The sequence below is a fragment of the Lipophrys pholis genome (assembly GCF_963383615.2).
Source record: "Lipophrys pholis genome assembly, chromosome: 11".
Lineage (NCBI taxonomy): Eukaryota > Metazoa > Chordata > Actinopteri > Blenniiformes > Blenniidae > Lipophrys > Lipophrys pholis.
In genome coordinates, this window is record NC_137631.1 from 25,974,554 (window position 1) to 25,991,558 (window position 17,005).

At 40.4% G+C, this 17,005-nt stretch overlaps 1 protein-coding gene across 2 annotated transcripts; it reads left to right on the forward strand.

The window, feature by feature from the left end:
* The first annotated feature begins 1,628 nt into the window (after positions 1-1,628).
* Positions 1,629-16,540, forward strand: cracr2aa (calcium release activated channel regulator 2Aa). Of its 2 annotated transcripts, XM_080474916.1 has the most exons (18): positions 1,629-1,705; positions 4,225-4,593; positions 6,364-6,475; positions 6,581-6,764; positions 7,459-7,605; positions 8,067-8,157; positions 8,281-8,376; positions 8,839-9,026; positions 9,411-9,482; positions 9,827-9,872; positions 9,969-10,048; positions 10,128-10,413; positions 10,514-10,649; positions 12,012-12,093; positions 12,245-12,359; positions 12,568-12,669; positions 14,083-14,159; positions 15,535-16,540. In XM_080474916.1, exons 2-18 carry the CDS (start codon positions 4,399-4,401, stop codon positions 15,620-15,622), a joined length of 2,097 nt encoding a protein of 698 aa, XP_080331042.1. In that variant the 5' UTR covers positions 1,629-1,705; positions 4,225-4,398; the 3' UTR covers positions 15,623-16,540. The 2 variants fall into 2 exon arrangements, with proteins under 2 accessions (XP_080331042.1, XP_080331041.1); XM_080474915.1 differs by lacking the exons at positions 14,083-14,159; positions 15,535-16,540 and adding an exon at positions 12,920-13,393.
* Positions 16,541-17,005: the final 465 nt, after the last annotated feature.

Here is a 17,005-nt window from a genome sequence, read left to right on the forward strand (position 1 = left end):
GTGTGAATTTGATTCTTCGGATTCCTTGTCTAGATTGTTCCATAAATTGAACCCTTTTCCAGTAATGCAACGCTCCATTAATTTGGTCCTGAAACCTGGTTTAATGAAGAGCTCTGCTCTTTTTAATTTATAGTTACTTCTCTTTTTGCAAATCTCTTGGACATTGTTTGGACATTAACTGATAAAGTTTGCATATGAGCATAATTTTCAGAATACTATACTATGTCGTGAAATTTTATCATTTTTAATTGAATGAATGATGGCTTTGTTATTGGACACATGCATACTAGGAATTCACTGTATTTTGTTACCGGAATGTGTCATGAAAATTTATTTGATATCAAGCTTAGAGTAACAAACTGAAAAACTCGTCTCGTATGTTGCACATTTAAGTTTTTTAACTTCTATTTTAAAATCTTGTTTCACTCTTTTTCTTGTCTATATTCTCCATCTTTATATTTTGCATTTCACTTTGGGTGATATATTTTGTCTATATTCTCTTTTTTTTTTGGGGGGGGGGGGGGGGGGGGGGTATGTGTCTACTCTGTAGGAGGACAACCCAGACAAAATTTCGATTCCACTGTGTGTCTTGTATATACAGCAGAATTGACAATAAAGCTCGCTTTGATATTGACTTGATTTTGACTTGAATTTATGCTCCCATTTTACCAGTCCGGCCCACTTCAATTGGGCTGCATGTGGCCCCCTGAACTACAATGAGTTTGACACCCCTGAGTTATAGTGAAACTAGAGTACCGGTAAGTTCTCACAGTTTGCCACAGCTTCCATATCAGCACCACTAATAACAATGTGTGTGTGTGTGGGAACAAGGAAGCAGTTATGTGATATAAATCACAAGCAAAATGTCTATAAAGTAATCTTGATTCAGAGCCTGAATCAAAATGTAGTATTGATCTAAAGCACGGGTATCAAATATAAAGCCCATGGGCAAAACCCGGCCTTCAAGAAGCTCCAATCCGGCCCGTCAAGCCACACAAAAAAAGAAAAGTTAAATTTTCAAAGAAAGCATTGATTTTCTTAAGATTTGTGGATACGAAACAACACAACACTGAGCCCAGATTCCATAAAAGATAGAAAACTGCCCTCAAAAGCCTGTTATAGTGAGTTTGTAAAATCGTGCATAATGCATGAGCTCCAGATTTGTTTTTTTGTACATTCCACTCATATATTACAGCAGAAGGTTTAATTAAAATTTTAGTTTTTGTAGTTTTCTTTTGTCATTGTTTGCTTTTGTTAAAATATCGCCTTCGCACCACGATAAAGATGAAGTGTAAAATTGAAATGTGAAGGTTATTGTAGCACTATTTCACCGGTCCATTTCACAATGAAACTGTGTTGTACGTGGCTCCCGAACAAAAATGTGTTCGACGCCCCTGACGAAAAGGTTGGAGTACTTTGAATAACTCTACTGTATTGTGGGTCAAAAGCAATGCGGTTCTGCTCGACTAACAAAGACAAACATCGTGTGGTTGTGTCGGGTGGAGTTCGTGGTTTGTTTCACTTCCGTGTTGGCGTTGCTACGGGTTACCGGACGCCTTTGGCCCCGCCCCCCTCCGCTCGCTCCCGTCCGCCCTCTGTTTAAATTCCTGCAGTCACTCTCTCACAGCGCACACACGCTCGTAAACACTCAACTTCACCTGCAGCGGACAACTCCCACGGCCTCGATTGAACTCTTTACTCACCGGTATGTACTTTAATTTCTTCATGAAAGCGGCTTCCTGCACCAGAAAGTTTCAAGAATGTGGAGAAAGTTTCACTTTGTTTGTCTCCACGTGTTTTGCGCATCTCACGTCAACTTGAGTCAATGTCTGGACACATTGAGGTTAACAATTAGATATTTCGACGAGTGTAAGGGTATATATAATTATATACTTATGCGGCACATTGCATTTTTTTTAGAGACTCCGCCCTGTGGCTACACATTGTTGTCCCTCTCCAGGAAATAAACAGAATTTTTAAATGTAGGCACTTGGTATGCCAGAAATAGACTTTCCAGTCTGTTAAATGTTCAAGTCGAACAGGTTTTCTTCCAGATGTCTCTTATGTACTTTCATACTTCTAAATACAATGATGCACTGCTATTGAAACTGCATCTAGTTTTAAAGAGGACTGCTCGATAACTCTTTGAAGGTATTGATGATGATCCAATTGTATTTAGCACTTGTTATATAATGATCATGGCACATAAAACCATCTGTTTACAAATCACTTTTAAGGAGCATGAATGTAAAGAAGTAAATGCTTGACTGACCTCATTGTATTAATGCTCAGTTTGTGCATTTTGGTAGTGAATAATGCAAAGAGACCCAGTTTGTTGCTCTATTGCTCACTAAGTTTTAACTGCAGCACCTTTGTTTGATATTTAGATCTTTATACTTTCAGAAAGACAAGGATGTGACTGGAAACTGGAGTTGGAATTCCTCTGAATGTTGTATCATCTGATATAAATCTTAAAACATGTGGCTCGTGAACTGCTATGGCAACAACGTGCTATAAGAAAGTGATGATTGCGTAGTGCAATTCCAACACAGAAACAATAGCTTCCAGCTGTACGAAAAAAAAAAAAAAAAGCGATATTATTTTCACTGTGATCACAGCGTCACTGTTTGCTCAACATGTAGATAAGTACAGTAGCTTTGACAGCTGCTACATGCCATGTCCTCAAGCTGATAAGGTGTTGATGGAAGGCTCCAGCACCTTGAATATCGGGGAATACCGGGATTTAAAGTTTGTAAATTAATGATAACTTTATGCACAGACAGTTTAGATTTGGAGTGTGAAACACATTTTAGTTCAGGGGCCACAAACAGCCCAATTTCATCTTGAGTGGACCAATAAAATAGTGTTATAATAATAATAACCTTTAAAATTTAACTTTAAAATCTTTTCTCTGTTGTGGTGCAGAGTATACGTGAATGAAATGTCGATATTTTCACGAAACCGCACAGTTACAACTGAAATTGACTACAATCTCAACATGAAGCCAGTTTTTTTTCTTATGAAACCTTTTGGTGATATGTACAAAAAAAGGTTTACAATTTGTTTGGTGGGCGGGACTGGATTCTCTTGCAGTTTGGTTTTGGCCCACGGGCCTTATGTTTGACACCCCTGGTTTAGTGTCAATTGCACAATGGCATCGTTACACAAATTGTGGGTGAAATGTGTTGACTCAGTGTCGAAACGTTGTTTTATTATTTTCACTCTTAAGTCTTAAGCTCACCGCTTCAACAGGCCTACTGGATTCCAGCAAATGAGTCTTTCTGGGCATTTGTTTTTGTCCGTAGAAAGATTTAATTATACCATCTTGCGCGTAAGGATGAAAACACAACGTCACGATTTCCAAACTACAGTTCACTTTTGTTCCTCTTCTTGTTTCCGTTCTCGGGCCTTGTCTCTTGCTCATTGTGGTTTGTTGGCTTTTCCTCGCGAGGTTAGTCATTCTCTCAAAATGTTGCACAATGTTTAGACTTTAAAGCGTGTCATTGTTCCTCCTGTCATGTTAGATGGGTAACTAATACTGTATGACCAAATACGTAAAAAAAAAAAAAAAGTTATTTGTGTTTTCTAATTTAAAAATGCTTCTTTGGGTTGTTTTTATTTGATCTCATGTGGCTTCATCTATTTTACAATATGCATGTACATTTTTTTTTTCGGGGGTGGGGGGGGGGGTCTGTCTTACACCTGTCCCTCGTAGCACTGTGGGTCGTTGCACAGCTCGCGATGTTCTTGCTGGTGAATCGATTGAGCAAACTTGTGGCGCCCAACTGTAAATCACTCTTCCACACCGATGCATGCAGAGCTGTGGTCTGCACAGAAACCTCCACCACGAGCAAGGGTCGTATCAGTCAATATATATATATATATATATTCGAGGTAAACTAGCGTGTCCTCAGCATGCCACGACTTTACTTTCAGTTTTGGGCAGTCCCTGTCAGATGACATTAGTCAGAGCAGGGGCTTCAGTCCCTGAAACACCAGAGAAGTCTGCCATTTGGCTTTGCACAGACTAAAACCGTTGTTTTAATGAAGATGTCTTCAGGGCCCGTTGTGTTTGAATAGGACTCCATTTGAAGGGCTTTATACTTTCATAAATTTTCCGAACCATTTCATGCCTTTTTGATCCATTACTCACAACTATATTATCACAGACTGTCGTCGGTGAACAAGGGGCTGCAACTGAAGAATATCCTCCTCTCTTTCTAGGTTTCCTCCTCTAATTGAAGAGGTGGTTGCTAAGAGATGACAGTGGGTGACATTGGTGAAAGCCTCAGATGTACCGCAGCCTGAAGCCGGAGTTCTGCCGGTCCTCTCTCCTCCACGCCTCTCCCCGTACCCGGCTCACATGAGGATCCTACACTAACGGACTCGCAGACAATCATGGAAGCTTTTGCTGGATCGGGCGCCAACGGCACGGCGGCCCGGACGGCGCGGCAAAGCGCCCAGGCGTGGAAGAGGGACAACAAAAGTGAGGCGGGGAACTTGGACCCGGACACCCTCCAGGAGAAAACCCACGAATTCTTCCAGATGTGCGACATCGAGAACAAGGGCTTCATCACCCGGCGCGACATGCAGGTAAAGTTCTAATGAAAGTAGTTTGATGAATTCACTTTGTTTTTGTTACGGATCGACGTTGCATTCACGACGAGGTCACCATAAAAAAAACCATAAGAATACATTCCCATCACCAACTTTCATCAGAATGACATTCTTGCTTTATATTTTTATATTCACTCAATATATATAATGCAGGTACAGTCTGTGCCGTCATTAGTGAGACACATACGGCGTGGGGGCTCATTCAAAGCTTCATGAAAGAGATTGAGCACAGAGAGTGACGCGGACGCTTTGTCACGCCAGTCCTCCACTCACATTATTGTGCAGATTCACTTTCCCCTCGGATATTCATCAGCACCATTGATAATCCTTTGATGAAGCACTTTTAGGCTCTCGCTCCGAGAAGCATAAATACATGCAGGAGAGGCTTTGATCTGCTGTTTATGTTAATATTTTGTAAATCAGATGCCGAGCCGGATGACAGTCCGGTCCTTTTCAACGCTATTTATCTGGCCATCTGGCCCAAAGTGGACGGGCTGTTATTTAAAAGTTATGATTGCGATTGTACGGCCGCTGAATAACTGACACGGCGATTTCTCTGGCAGCATTCTTCGTACGTCCAACACCGTGACTGTAAACAGGATGGCTTTACAATCCGACTGTTTGCTGTCATGAGGGATATGTTCTGCTCTGATAACACATTTAACAAGAACAGCTGGTAGACGTACGCAGATGGTATCCTTTTTGTGTCCCTGCCCTGGATTGTACGGGTGGCTTTGGTCAACATTTGTCACAATGTAAACACTGCATTAGGAAAAAGGGAAAAAAAGAAAAAACAAGAGGTGTGGCTGTGTTGTCTTTACTTGAAAACGGTCCAAGAGTTGCAGTCTGGGTCGGGTCTTTCTGGGAGGCTTCACTTTGTTTCTTCAGATTAACCTCTCAGCTGAAGAACAAACGTAAGTAAATGTTGTATTGAAAGTTTTTTTTTTTTTTTTTTTTTGACTTGTTCTACTGGAGCTTCATCGTCGTCAATCATTAAAGATTGCACTGGGAAGATGCCAGGTGTTATTGTGGTAAAGTACATGTGAAGAGGATGCGTGCTTTGGAAATGTCTGTCGCCTAAAATAAAATGCTGCAGAGATAAGGTGCTCTAATTTTGTCATTGAGCTTTCAAAAAGGACCACTAACTGTTATATAGCACATGATCTCACTACAACTAACAAGTTGTCCAAACAGCCGAATATGCAATAATCAAAGTTTAATTAGGTGAATGCTTAGATTTATTTATTTATTTTTTTTTAGCTAGATTAGAATAATTCAAGACTATTTACTGAATAAGAGCTGCTTTTTCATTTTCTTGCTTTATGGTGAAATGCTTTGCAATAAATAGTCACTGTGATCAAGCCAACATGTAGATATTATTCAATTGTACAAGAAAGTAGGGAGATGGATTAAATAAGTAATTTCACTGATTATGCAGTATATAACAATTTATATTCTCCTAACTTTTCCTGGAAAAAGTCTTTTTTTAATTTCTCTTAATGACAATCGTCCAACCATTCTTGCATACGAAATTAGAGTCGTAGCTTCCCGTTGACCTTGGGAGACGACAGGTTATACCCTGGACGGGTCAACAGTCCGTTACAACACAACACAGAGAAACACACATTCACATTCACACTTACAGGGAATTTAGACTCAGCTGGTCGCCTCCAACACGTGTTTTTGACTGCATCCACCTCATAAACGTCGGTTAATCAAGCACCTGTTTTCTGTCTTGCTGATTAGCGGCTGGATGGGGAGATCCCTCTCAGCGCGGAGGAGTTTGAGAACGTGTTCAATATTCTGGATTCCGACGGCAACGGCTACCTCACCCTCGATGAGTTCTCCACCGGCTTCAGTATGCTTTCAGCATGATTTAAAAATTCCTACTCGAGTCACCATATTTCCAATGTTTGAATCGCCTCATGTTGTGTTTTTCTTTTTGTTTTTTGTCTTTTTTAAGGTGAGTTTTTGTTTAGACAGAAGTGTCCAGCAGGGGAAGGCCCAGTGCAGAAAACCTCGAGTCTGCAAGAGGTTCTGTATCAGACCCAGTGGGAGGAGAGCCAGGCTAAAGGAGAGGAGGATGAAGAGGAAAAACACTTTAGCACGCTCATGGAGAGCCTCGGAGCCAACAGTGTCTTTGAAGAGTGAGTGCTGCACGCAAGTGTTTGCTCGCGATTACAGACTCTGCTATTGGGTCCACTTTCATATCTTTTCGCACTTTTGTCGACTTCGTCTTTAAGTCTTCGCCATACTTTAAGTAACTTAGCCTGAGACTATAATCAGCTGTGTAAATTCAATGTAGAGTTTAGATGTTTCCAATTGCAGTTTTGTCTGACCTCTTTAATGTATGGCAGCTTTAGAATTCAGGCTTTATAACAAAGTTTTCCTTTTATTTTTTTTCTAAACATTTCAGAGTTTGGAGAAGCTTTGTTCAATGATGTCAACTGTTTTCTTTTTTGGTTTGTTTGTTTTTTTTAACCAGTCAGTAGTCTCTTGAGTTGATGTTTGTCAGACTGACCGTGTTTCTGAAATGCTTAAGTTCACCTTTAAAAAAAAAAAAAAAAAAAAAACTCAATAAAAGTCAACAGTAGTGGAGGTGGATGCCAGATTTTTATTGACTCCACTGGTCCGAGTTAAGGCTGGAGACATTCGAATGACATTTCCGATGACATCAATGTGGTTGACCAGACTTTGAAATCTTTCAGCTTGTTTAAAGACTCTACATTCTCCTCCGAATTAGGGCTGCCGATTACTTACTCATGAATAAGACTGCTGACATCCACAGAGAGAATGACCGTGATGCCGCACTTGTTTTCTCCTTGATTCTGCCTTCATCAGTCGTGCTGAGGTGCGCAGCCTGTGGGCCCAGCTACGCCACGATGAACCGCACCTTTTATCCAATTTTGAGGACTTCCTGGCCAGAGTGACATCCCAAATTAGAGAAGCCAACCAGGAGAAGATCGAAATGGAGAGCGCTCTGAAAAGGTCACTGAGCATCTTTATACCATCATTTGTCAGTCAGACCGGAAATTATTACTAAATAATGTGTGTGTTATTCAATTGAGCTGCAGTGTGGAGGATTGTGCAGGGTTTCATTCATTTTTTGTTGTCATTCATTCTCCCCTCATCCCTATTATAGACACTTAGATACATTAATAGAGTATGAATAAAGATCTTAATGCTTTTTATCATAAATAAAGCAATTTCCAGCAACAAGGTGACATGGCTGATTATTTATACAGCAAAACGAAAGGTTCTATTATATCTTTCTTAATTTGTGCTTGTGAACCATTTATTATTTTTCTCACGGCTGAAGTACACATGTCCACCTGCAAAAAAAATTTAAAAAAGGTTTCTGTCCCAGTGCACTCCTCTCCTGTAAGGAAGCATGCTCTTGAATGAAAACAAGACATTAACAATTCCATCATGTCATCTGAATCGTGCAGGAAGGCGGCGACGCATGATGTTGAGATCCAGCGCCTGTACGAGGAAATGGAACAGCAAATCAAAACTGAAAAGGACAGGATTGTGCTGCAGGTATAAACTCATTCCACTTTTTCTTTGCACAGAACCAAATAGTTTTACTCTTTACATCACATGGTTGTGCCTTTTTTTTTTTTCTTTCTTCTTCGTGCCGACCCTTTTGACACTGCACTCAAGGATTATGAGCGATTTTTAACTCGCAGTCAAGACTTGGAGCTGCAGCTGTCCAGTAAGCAGAAGGAGCTCGAGCAGCTTTTCCAGAGGCAGAAATCGGTGAGTGGAATTGGGTGAAATGATTTCCTCAGCATGCACCTCGGTGCAATTAAACACCAACTGTCAGAGCCCCGAATCTTGTAATCAGACACGATCAGATATACATGGTGTATTCATGGAGCAGGATCATAAAACACAGGACACATTTACGACAGTAGCTTTGTGATAAAAGCCACCAGGTGTGTGATACTCCTGTTTTACTAAACCAGCCTCACAGTCATACTGCTATCCAGGCTTAAGCTGCTCTTTATGTATTTCACAGCCATGCATTTTCCCAAGCTGAGAACAGTAATTGGGTTTTTTAGAAGAAGAAAAAATGTTCCCACTAGATGTCACCCAAGTCACACGCTTTTCTGTGTGGAGTTTACACATTCAAACACTTACCTGGCCTAAAAGCGTCATAATTGGTAATCTTACATGGTGTATTTTACCCTTTTTTTCTTTCTGGCCCTGTTCCTCCAGCTGGAGTGTCAGTGCCAGGAACTTCACAGTACACAACATGTGACCAAAGTGGAGAACGTGAAGCTGAAGCAGACAAATGAGGAGTTGGCACAGGAGCTGGAGCACACCAGCCAAGAGCTGAGCCTCGCACAGGAGCAGCTCGGTTTACTACAAGAGCAGTCGACACGGCTTCACGAGGACAAGGAGATGTGAGTGTGCTGCTCCAGCTGAGGTTATTCTGGCTTCTCAAATCATCGGTTGGAATGCAATAACAAATAATTGCTGAAAACAAGCAAACGGTCTAATTGAGCACTGCAAATGTGCAGAGTTTTGTTTGATTTCATCAAGCTACAACACATAACGCCATTCACACAGTAGTGGTGCAGCTCCTGTAACCTGAAGGTATTTCTGTGTATGTCCATTTGCTGCACAGCAACATTCCTTCAGATCTTAAGTTTCGCATGCTGTGACATCTTATCATGAGAGGGGGCAGATGGACAGCACAATGCCTTTTGTCTGTTTGTTCTGCTTGTGTTGCATGTGAACACCGATCATGGCTTTCATGAGAGATGATGCATTGTTGTTCCGCGCAGGGAAATCTACCGGCTGACTGAAGGACTGCAGCGAGAGCGAGCATGCCTCCTTAGACAGCTTGACCTGATGAGGTATGACTCGCGATAAAGCAAACGCAGGCTCATTAGAGAAGACTTGGTCGAGTTGCATTTGTCAGGCGAGCAAATGTTAAAGTGGCGTTTCACCCGTGAGATAGTAGTTTCCTACTTTTGCTCAGTTCAAGTGAAAATGTGTTTCAGAGCAGTGTTGGGCAACCAAATGAATCAGCATTTGAAATGGTGATTCATGTGATGATACAGTAAAAACAAGTTAGTTTATATCTGGCTTATTGATACATTCATGTTATTGATGAATCTACATGCTTAAACATATTGAATATTGTATATTTTGGGAATTAGTTGATTTTTCTCTGAGTGCCTTGTTTCCTTGTGTCCAGAGAAATGAACAAACACTTACGGGATGAAAGGGACATGAGCTGTCAGGTGTGGTGGAAAGCAACATCAGAGCGCATGTAATTTATTCCCTTGACAGAAATGGACGGATGTTATAAATGGAAAAATTCCCTCTTGACTCCACAGAAACCAAAAATCCCATCAGGGTTGAAACAGCGACCCTTCATCGGTGCTGTGAGACTCTCAAACTCGAGTATCTTCAAAAGGTAAGCTATTCCACACATCAAATCCAAATGTTTATTAATGGAAGACGGCCTTTATTCTGTAACCCTGTTGTATCTGCAGCGAGGATGAGGAGGAGTTGTCCTCGATCTTTGTGAGGCAGAGCCTTGCCAGCGGTCCGTCCCAGCCGTCTCACTCGGCAGGGTCGAGAGGTCACCTTCAGAGGATCATCTCCATCGAGGAGGACCACCTCCCCCACCTGTTGAATGACTGCCAGGCCCAGAGTCCTCTCCCGGAATGTGATGAAGGACATGAGGAAAATACACATTCAAGGGAGAGCGAGGAGGAAAGTCAGAGCCCGACAACATCCCCGAGAGGTCAGCCCGTCGGCAAGGAGAACAGCATCAATGTAAGGAACGCGCGGGATGCGGGGCGCACTCGATTCGGCACAAGTTAGGTGGGACATCTAAGAAAAAGACGGATATCACAAAGAGGTGTTTTTTTTTCAGGAGGAAGGTTCACCCTCTTCAACCCCTGAACGCCTTTTCAAGATCGTCCTGGTGGGGAACTCCAGCGTTGGAAAAACCTCTTTACTGCGGCGGTTTTGTGACAACAGCTTCCACTCGGACACTTCTGCCACTGTGGGTACGTACGTACCAGCACTTTGCACCGTGGTCAACCTCGCGCCTCATTTGTGTTTGCCGACACAGCACTAAAATCAAGCAGCTGCTCGTGACACTGACGAAGCAAAAATGAAGATGCTTTGTTCTTCCAAGAGAATACAGAGGCGCCGGCAGTTGAAGGTCATTCCATAGGATGAAACGAGGCAGTTTTCTGCAAAACTGTTCAACGTAAAAAATTCACATTTTAACGTAATAATCATTACATTTATGTATTTTTTTTTCAAATTGCTGGGTATTTATTAGGGTGCCTCATATTTTGTTCCACCGTGATGGTTTTGTCCATGTGTTTTTAAGGAAAGAAATGTTGAGGTTGAAAACATTGCATCAGTAGGAAAGCGGTGTAGCGGTCAGAACTCTTGCTTTGTTGTGCCTCGTTATGTGGGTTTTCTCAAGGAGCTCTACTTCAAAAACATTAATTTTAGGGTAATTGGCGATTCTAAATAGTAGCACGCACTGAAATTCCCACTTCATACTGTCTTTTTCGCGGTGTTTTCTTGCTTTTACACGAAGTCAGCTGCGATCTGCTCCAGCACCCTGCAACTCAAAATCACAGAAAGTAGTATAAAAGATGGATGGATTTACAACAGTTGTTGTAGGATTTCTCATTGGAAGTGATCTAAATGCTATGTATGTATCCATCCACTTTCTAGCCAAGGGCAAGATAACACAGGTTAAACTATGGACAGATAAACCAGTTAATCGCAGGGAAGAAACATGCAATCAGAATCCTAATGATGAGCCTTTACAATAGTGTTTTTACTTCAGGGGCTCCATGCAGCCCAATTTCATCTGTAGTGGGCTGGACCGGTAAAATTGTGCCATAATAAGTTTTTCTTTGTTGTGGTGCAAGAGTATACGTTTTGAAAAAGTCTGTATTTTTCAGTATCTGCACGATTAGTCACAAGAAAATCAGTGCAGTCTCGACATACTGTAGATCCATGCAGAATACAGTGAAATGTCCAAATAAATATTCTATATCTCAGCTAAGATCTCAGTGTTATGCTGTGTCCAATACTCTTAAAAAAAAAAGTGGTTAAAAATTCATTATTTCCTTTTGGAAATTTTACGATTTGTTTGTTTGGCGGACTGGATTGCAGCTATGGAAAAAAACGCCATGAAGCCTTTCAATGAGAAACCCAAGTTCTTATGAATTATCCATCATGCATATGCGATTTTCCAGCAGATATTGTCCCCAGCATATTCCCACCTCGGATTAAAATCCAAACATTGTATGTTGGTGTGTGTTTGTACAGTAATTCCGGAATTTGGCTTCCCTGTCGCCTGCATATTTTCTGACTTTGCGCTGTGAATGTTGCGTTTGCAGGTATAGATTACAGCGTAAAGACGATATCTGTGGATAACACCCAGGTGGCGCTGCAGTTGTGGGATACAGCTGGACAAGAGAGGTGAGATCACTGTTTCATGACCTTTCACGGCCTTTTTAAAAAGGACGTGAAACTGCATTCAGAGTATATTCCACATCCTAACGGAGTGTTTTCACATATTGTGGTGTCAAGGTGTTTTTCTTCTATCCGTGTGCTTTTTTTCCTCCTGCAGGTATCGAAGCATCACCAAGCAGTTCTTTCGTAAGGCTGACGGTGTGGTTGTGATGTACGATATCACAGATGAGCAGAGTTTCACTGCTGTCAGACAGTGGCTGTCAAACGTTAAAGTAAGGTGGTAGCGGCTCCTCCTGCACATATTTTCACAGGTTCACAGAAAGTATTTGTTTTTGTTTAAGTCGGTGTTCCTCCACAGTATTCTGCTATTTTCTGATAACCTCTTCCTAATCCCTCATACCTGAATAAACCAGACAGAAACAAGACTGCTTGATATCATTTTCATTAAGGGTGTATTGTTTTCGTCTCTTCCTCCTGCAGGAAGGTGCAGGTGACGACATTCCCATCATGCTTTTGGGAAACAAAACCGACATAGAGATTGAAAGACAAGTTGAGAAGGAATTGGGCAAAAGACTAGCCAAGGTTTGTTTTTTGTTTTTTTTCCTTTTCATCTCAAATGGAAGAAACGCAATTTGTAATTGAGAGATTTCCAAGTTGAAACAGATTATTTTTAATATTTTTTTTAACTTTCCGATTGTGTCGGGAGAGTCTTTATGGTCTACTTTATTTTCTGCAAAGAATGTATGAATGCAGTCAGCTGTTGTTTTTGTGGCATAAAGAATGCAAGGAGTATAAATCATTCCGATCTGAAGAGTCTTCCCTTTCCACACAGCATGCCGTCTGTCACGAGCTAAAAACATTGTCAGAGACTGCACACACCCACATCACGGACATTTCTCTCTGCTGGCCTCTGGCAGCAGGTACCAGAATGGCAAGGTTCTGCAACAGCTTCTTTCCTCAGGCCATACGACTCTTGAACTGCAAAGTCTGCTGTCTGCGGTTCTTGAGGATGATGCAATAATCCAGTAAAATAAGCTATAAAATTGATCATACACCCAGTGCAATAACTAACACAAATCCAGTGCAATAATTTCTCAGTGCAACTCCAGTTTATGTGATGCTTCGTTGGCACTTTATCACTGTTTTGAATGTGTTTTTATATCTTTTACTGTGTGGTTTTATATGTTATTATTATAATCTTTTAGACACTTTTAAAGCCTAAGTTGAATCTTTTGCAGTAAAAGTTTGTTCTTGTATGAGCCTATGGTGTGTAAGTGAATGACAATAAAGCCATATCTATATCTCTATCTATATCCTATATCTCTACACCTCATCCCTATCTATATCTCTATCTATATCCTTTATCTCTACACCTCATCCCCATCTATGTCTCTATCTATATCCTTTTTCTCTACACCTCATCCCCATCTATGTCTCTAGTGTAATGATTAGCAATAGAGATGTTTGTTTGGTTGTGTACACACATGTCCGAAATAAATTAAAGAAACTAACACAATCAAACACAGAACATAACCTAGCAATGCAAACAAAACAAACAAAAAAGTAACATAAATAATAAATAATGGCCCGACATATCCAAAAGATGTAGGAAGAAGCAAAGCTTATTTACTCTTACCCCTTATTCACCTCAACCAACATTCATTCGTACGCCCGTATCTTATATATGCGTACACATATACACTGATTTACCAACATAGTCTATATATTCATATTTACAAGAATGTAAAATATCTCCTGATCGAGTCCAACTGGGGGCTTGAGTGTGTGGAGTTTGCATGTTGTCTCTAAATAGGTGCATTTGTGTGTTTTCCCTGTGACGAACTGGAGACATGTCCAGGAGACGTGTCCAGGATACCTTCATATAGCGAGCTGGAATCAACTGAAGGGACCCTGGGCACAATAGAGCAGTACTGGATTGAGCCTTCCACTCTTTGTTTTTTCACCCCTTCTCATCATTTGTCTCGCTTATTTCAGGATTGCCAGATGACCTTTTATGAGTGCAGTGCCCGCTCCGGACACAATGTGGTGGACTCCATGCTGCAACTAGCCAGGTGAGCAAAAGCAATCATCTTTGTGTTTCGGTTAATACAAAAACGAATGAAGAAACGGTTGATTTGTCCGAGTAAAAGATATGGAGCGACTCTCCGTTTGGATGACATTTAAAGTCTAAACTGTTTGTGGAGTCCTCCTTCTGTAAACGTCTGCGTTGGAGGCACAAAGGACGGTTTTGTTATTGTCTGGTTTGGAAGATCAGATATACAAAGCATTTGTGGCTGTTTACTGTTTAATGTTTAAGAAGTGAAAAATCAATGGCAACCATATTATGTGTCCTCTAAGTGCTTCAAGCAGAGATATTTTTCAAAGCATTCTCCTGAAATATAAATTCTTCCCCATTATCCTGTGTCGATAACATTTTAGCTCATGTAGACCAATTTCATCTTTGGTACAATAGTGCCACAAGAACCTTTTTAAAAAAGTGTTTTTAAGTTTTTCTTTTGGTGTGGTACATTTAGAAAATTACGAACAAAAATGACTTCAATCTCTTTGTAAAGCCAATTTCAATGAAACCTTCTGGTGCAAAATACAGTGGGGGAAAAAAAACCAACAACTTCTATAGCTGTTGCGTAATGGATGTTTTTACAAACTCACCCTGACTGCAAGGCTTTGAGGCGAGTTTGATGGCAACAAGGCAGTTAGTTTTCATGGCAGCATCACTGATATCGCAGCTCAGGTCTCAGTATTGTCTTGTGTCCACTACTTTTTAGAAATCTGTTTAAAAAAATAAAATAAAAGTACTTTTTTACAAATTTTTACAATTTGCTTGGTGGTTTAGCAGGCCAGATTGGGGCCAGTTTGACACCGAGGCCATAGACATTTGTCAAAGCAGATGTAACAGCAGCAAATGTTTGTGTGGATTTCGTGTCATCGATGGTTTTCGTGATTGTTACAGTAAGCCGTAATGAAGTGATATGTGTGACAACTGTCTTTTGTCTGCTACACAGAGTCAAAACATTTGCAGCCATGATATATCGAATAGTTTATTGTCCTGTAGTATGTGGCACAATTGCGAGAGATGAACTCGCTCCGTATTTGAATACTTTAACCGGTTTTAGTGCAGGCGTGCCCAACGTAAAGTCTGAATATTGCTATGAAAATATTGGCATTTTCCTGTTTGTGGAAAAAAAAACTTTTTGCCACTCAACGCGAGCCTGCCACTTCTCCGGGCGCAAGGTTTCTGCGAATACTAAAGCAGATACAATTTCTGACCTTTTCTTTTCAGTCCAATAAACTTATTTGGGATATTTCGTTGTGGTACAGAACCTGAATGAATGGATCACAGGCAGCGTTGCAGCCAGGAAGCGCACTATGTAGAAAAATGAGTCATTTTGACATCAGTATGTTTTCGTCTTGTTTACGTCTTGTCAGGATTCTGAAAGAGCAAGAGGACCGAGAAAAGGAGAAGACAGTCCAGCTGGTCAGCGGCTCCTCGGAGAAGAAGAAGTCCTGCTGCTAACAAACTAACACTTACAGTGTTAACACATGTGCCAGTAAGGACAAGTGTTAATGTGTCAGGACACATTATGCCGACCGTCAGCACAACTATTTCTCACCCTGTCTTTGAATGTGAAGCACGCCACGATTGGGGTGGGGGGTAAACTAACTAAAAAACTTGATGTCACATGCTGCACTACTTTGATAATGATCTCCCACGACACCTGTGATTTGAAAATCAAAAAAACTATTTTGTCAGAAAGTACTATTGAAGAAAAAGTGCCTGTGTATTTTGAAAATTGAACTGTACCATCTTCAATGTGATTCAAACCTTTTCTCATTCGGACATGTGAGTCTTTAAACTTCAAATATTTATTATTAGCCTTCTAAGTCTCTCTTTTTACTATTTAGAATAATATATGGAATCAGTGTTAAATGTTTAAGCTGTCGTTTCTAAAACTTTTGTCCTCTCGCATCATGTCATAAATTACTCACTTCATAGGTTTATCAAGCACTACATCCATCAAGTTTTACCTGTTCAGTTATAAGTCAACATATCAATATAACTGTAGTTTCTGTTGGCATTTTAATGATATTATAGTTTCCTCACCTGGTGGACACAGCTGTAGTTTCTTATTTTTTATTTTTTTTCAACCAGGGTTGAAATATTTGATCTTGGTTTGTATCAGATGTGCTTTTCTTTTTGTCCATTTGTACTTGTGTTGTAGATAGCAATTTATTCCACTTACCTCAATTAGATGGGATGTTGAATCAGTTTTTTGTAACGGGATGGGTCGACATGAGATGTTGGTTGATTCTCACTGTCCCAACCAGTGCTTCACTACTGTTATTGTTCTGCACATTGACGTATGAATAAATGTATAAAATAATAAAAGTATGTATAAATGTTAATAAAAAGAAAGTATTTTATGTGGAAAGCATCTAAGCATGTCTTCATTTAGAAGTAGCTGTGCACGGTGAAGAGTTTACCCACATAACGAGAAGGTGGGTTTGGGGGCTTTTCTCCCTGCCCCTGGGTTTTCTCCAGGTTTGAGGCGCCGGTAGTCGATCTACAACACAACCCAGTGGACACATTTGTACATTGCACTTTATTATTATTCTTTATTTTTTTTTTTTAAGTTGATGACAATATGTGAAACAACATATTCAGTATTTGAAAACAAAAATAATTACATGGGCAATCAGCATGCCAATTCTCATAAAACTTTGATATAATATTTTATTCTTCAGATTTTGAAAGTGCATCACTATATTGATATTATTGTTAAACAAATAGACCAACCTTTAATATATGATTTATTGTCGGTATTAACTCTGTATTGCTTGTTTGTGCCAACCAGATTCCTGGCAACTCTCCGCTTGAGACTTTATATTTGTTGATTGT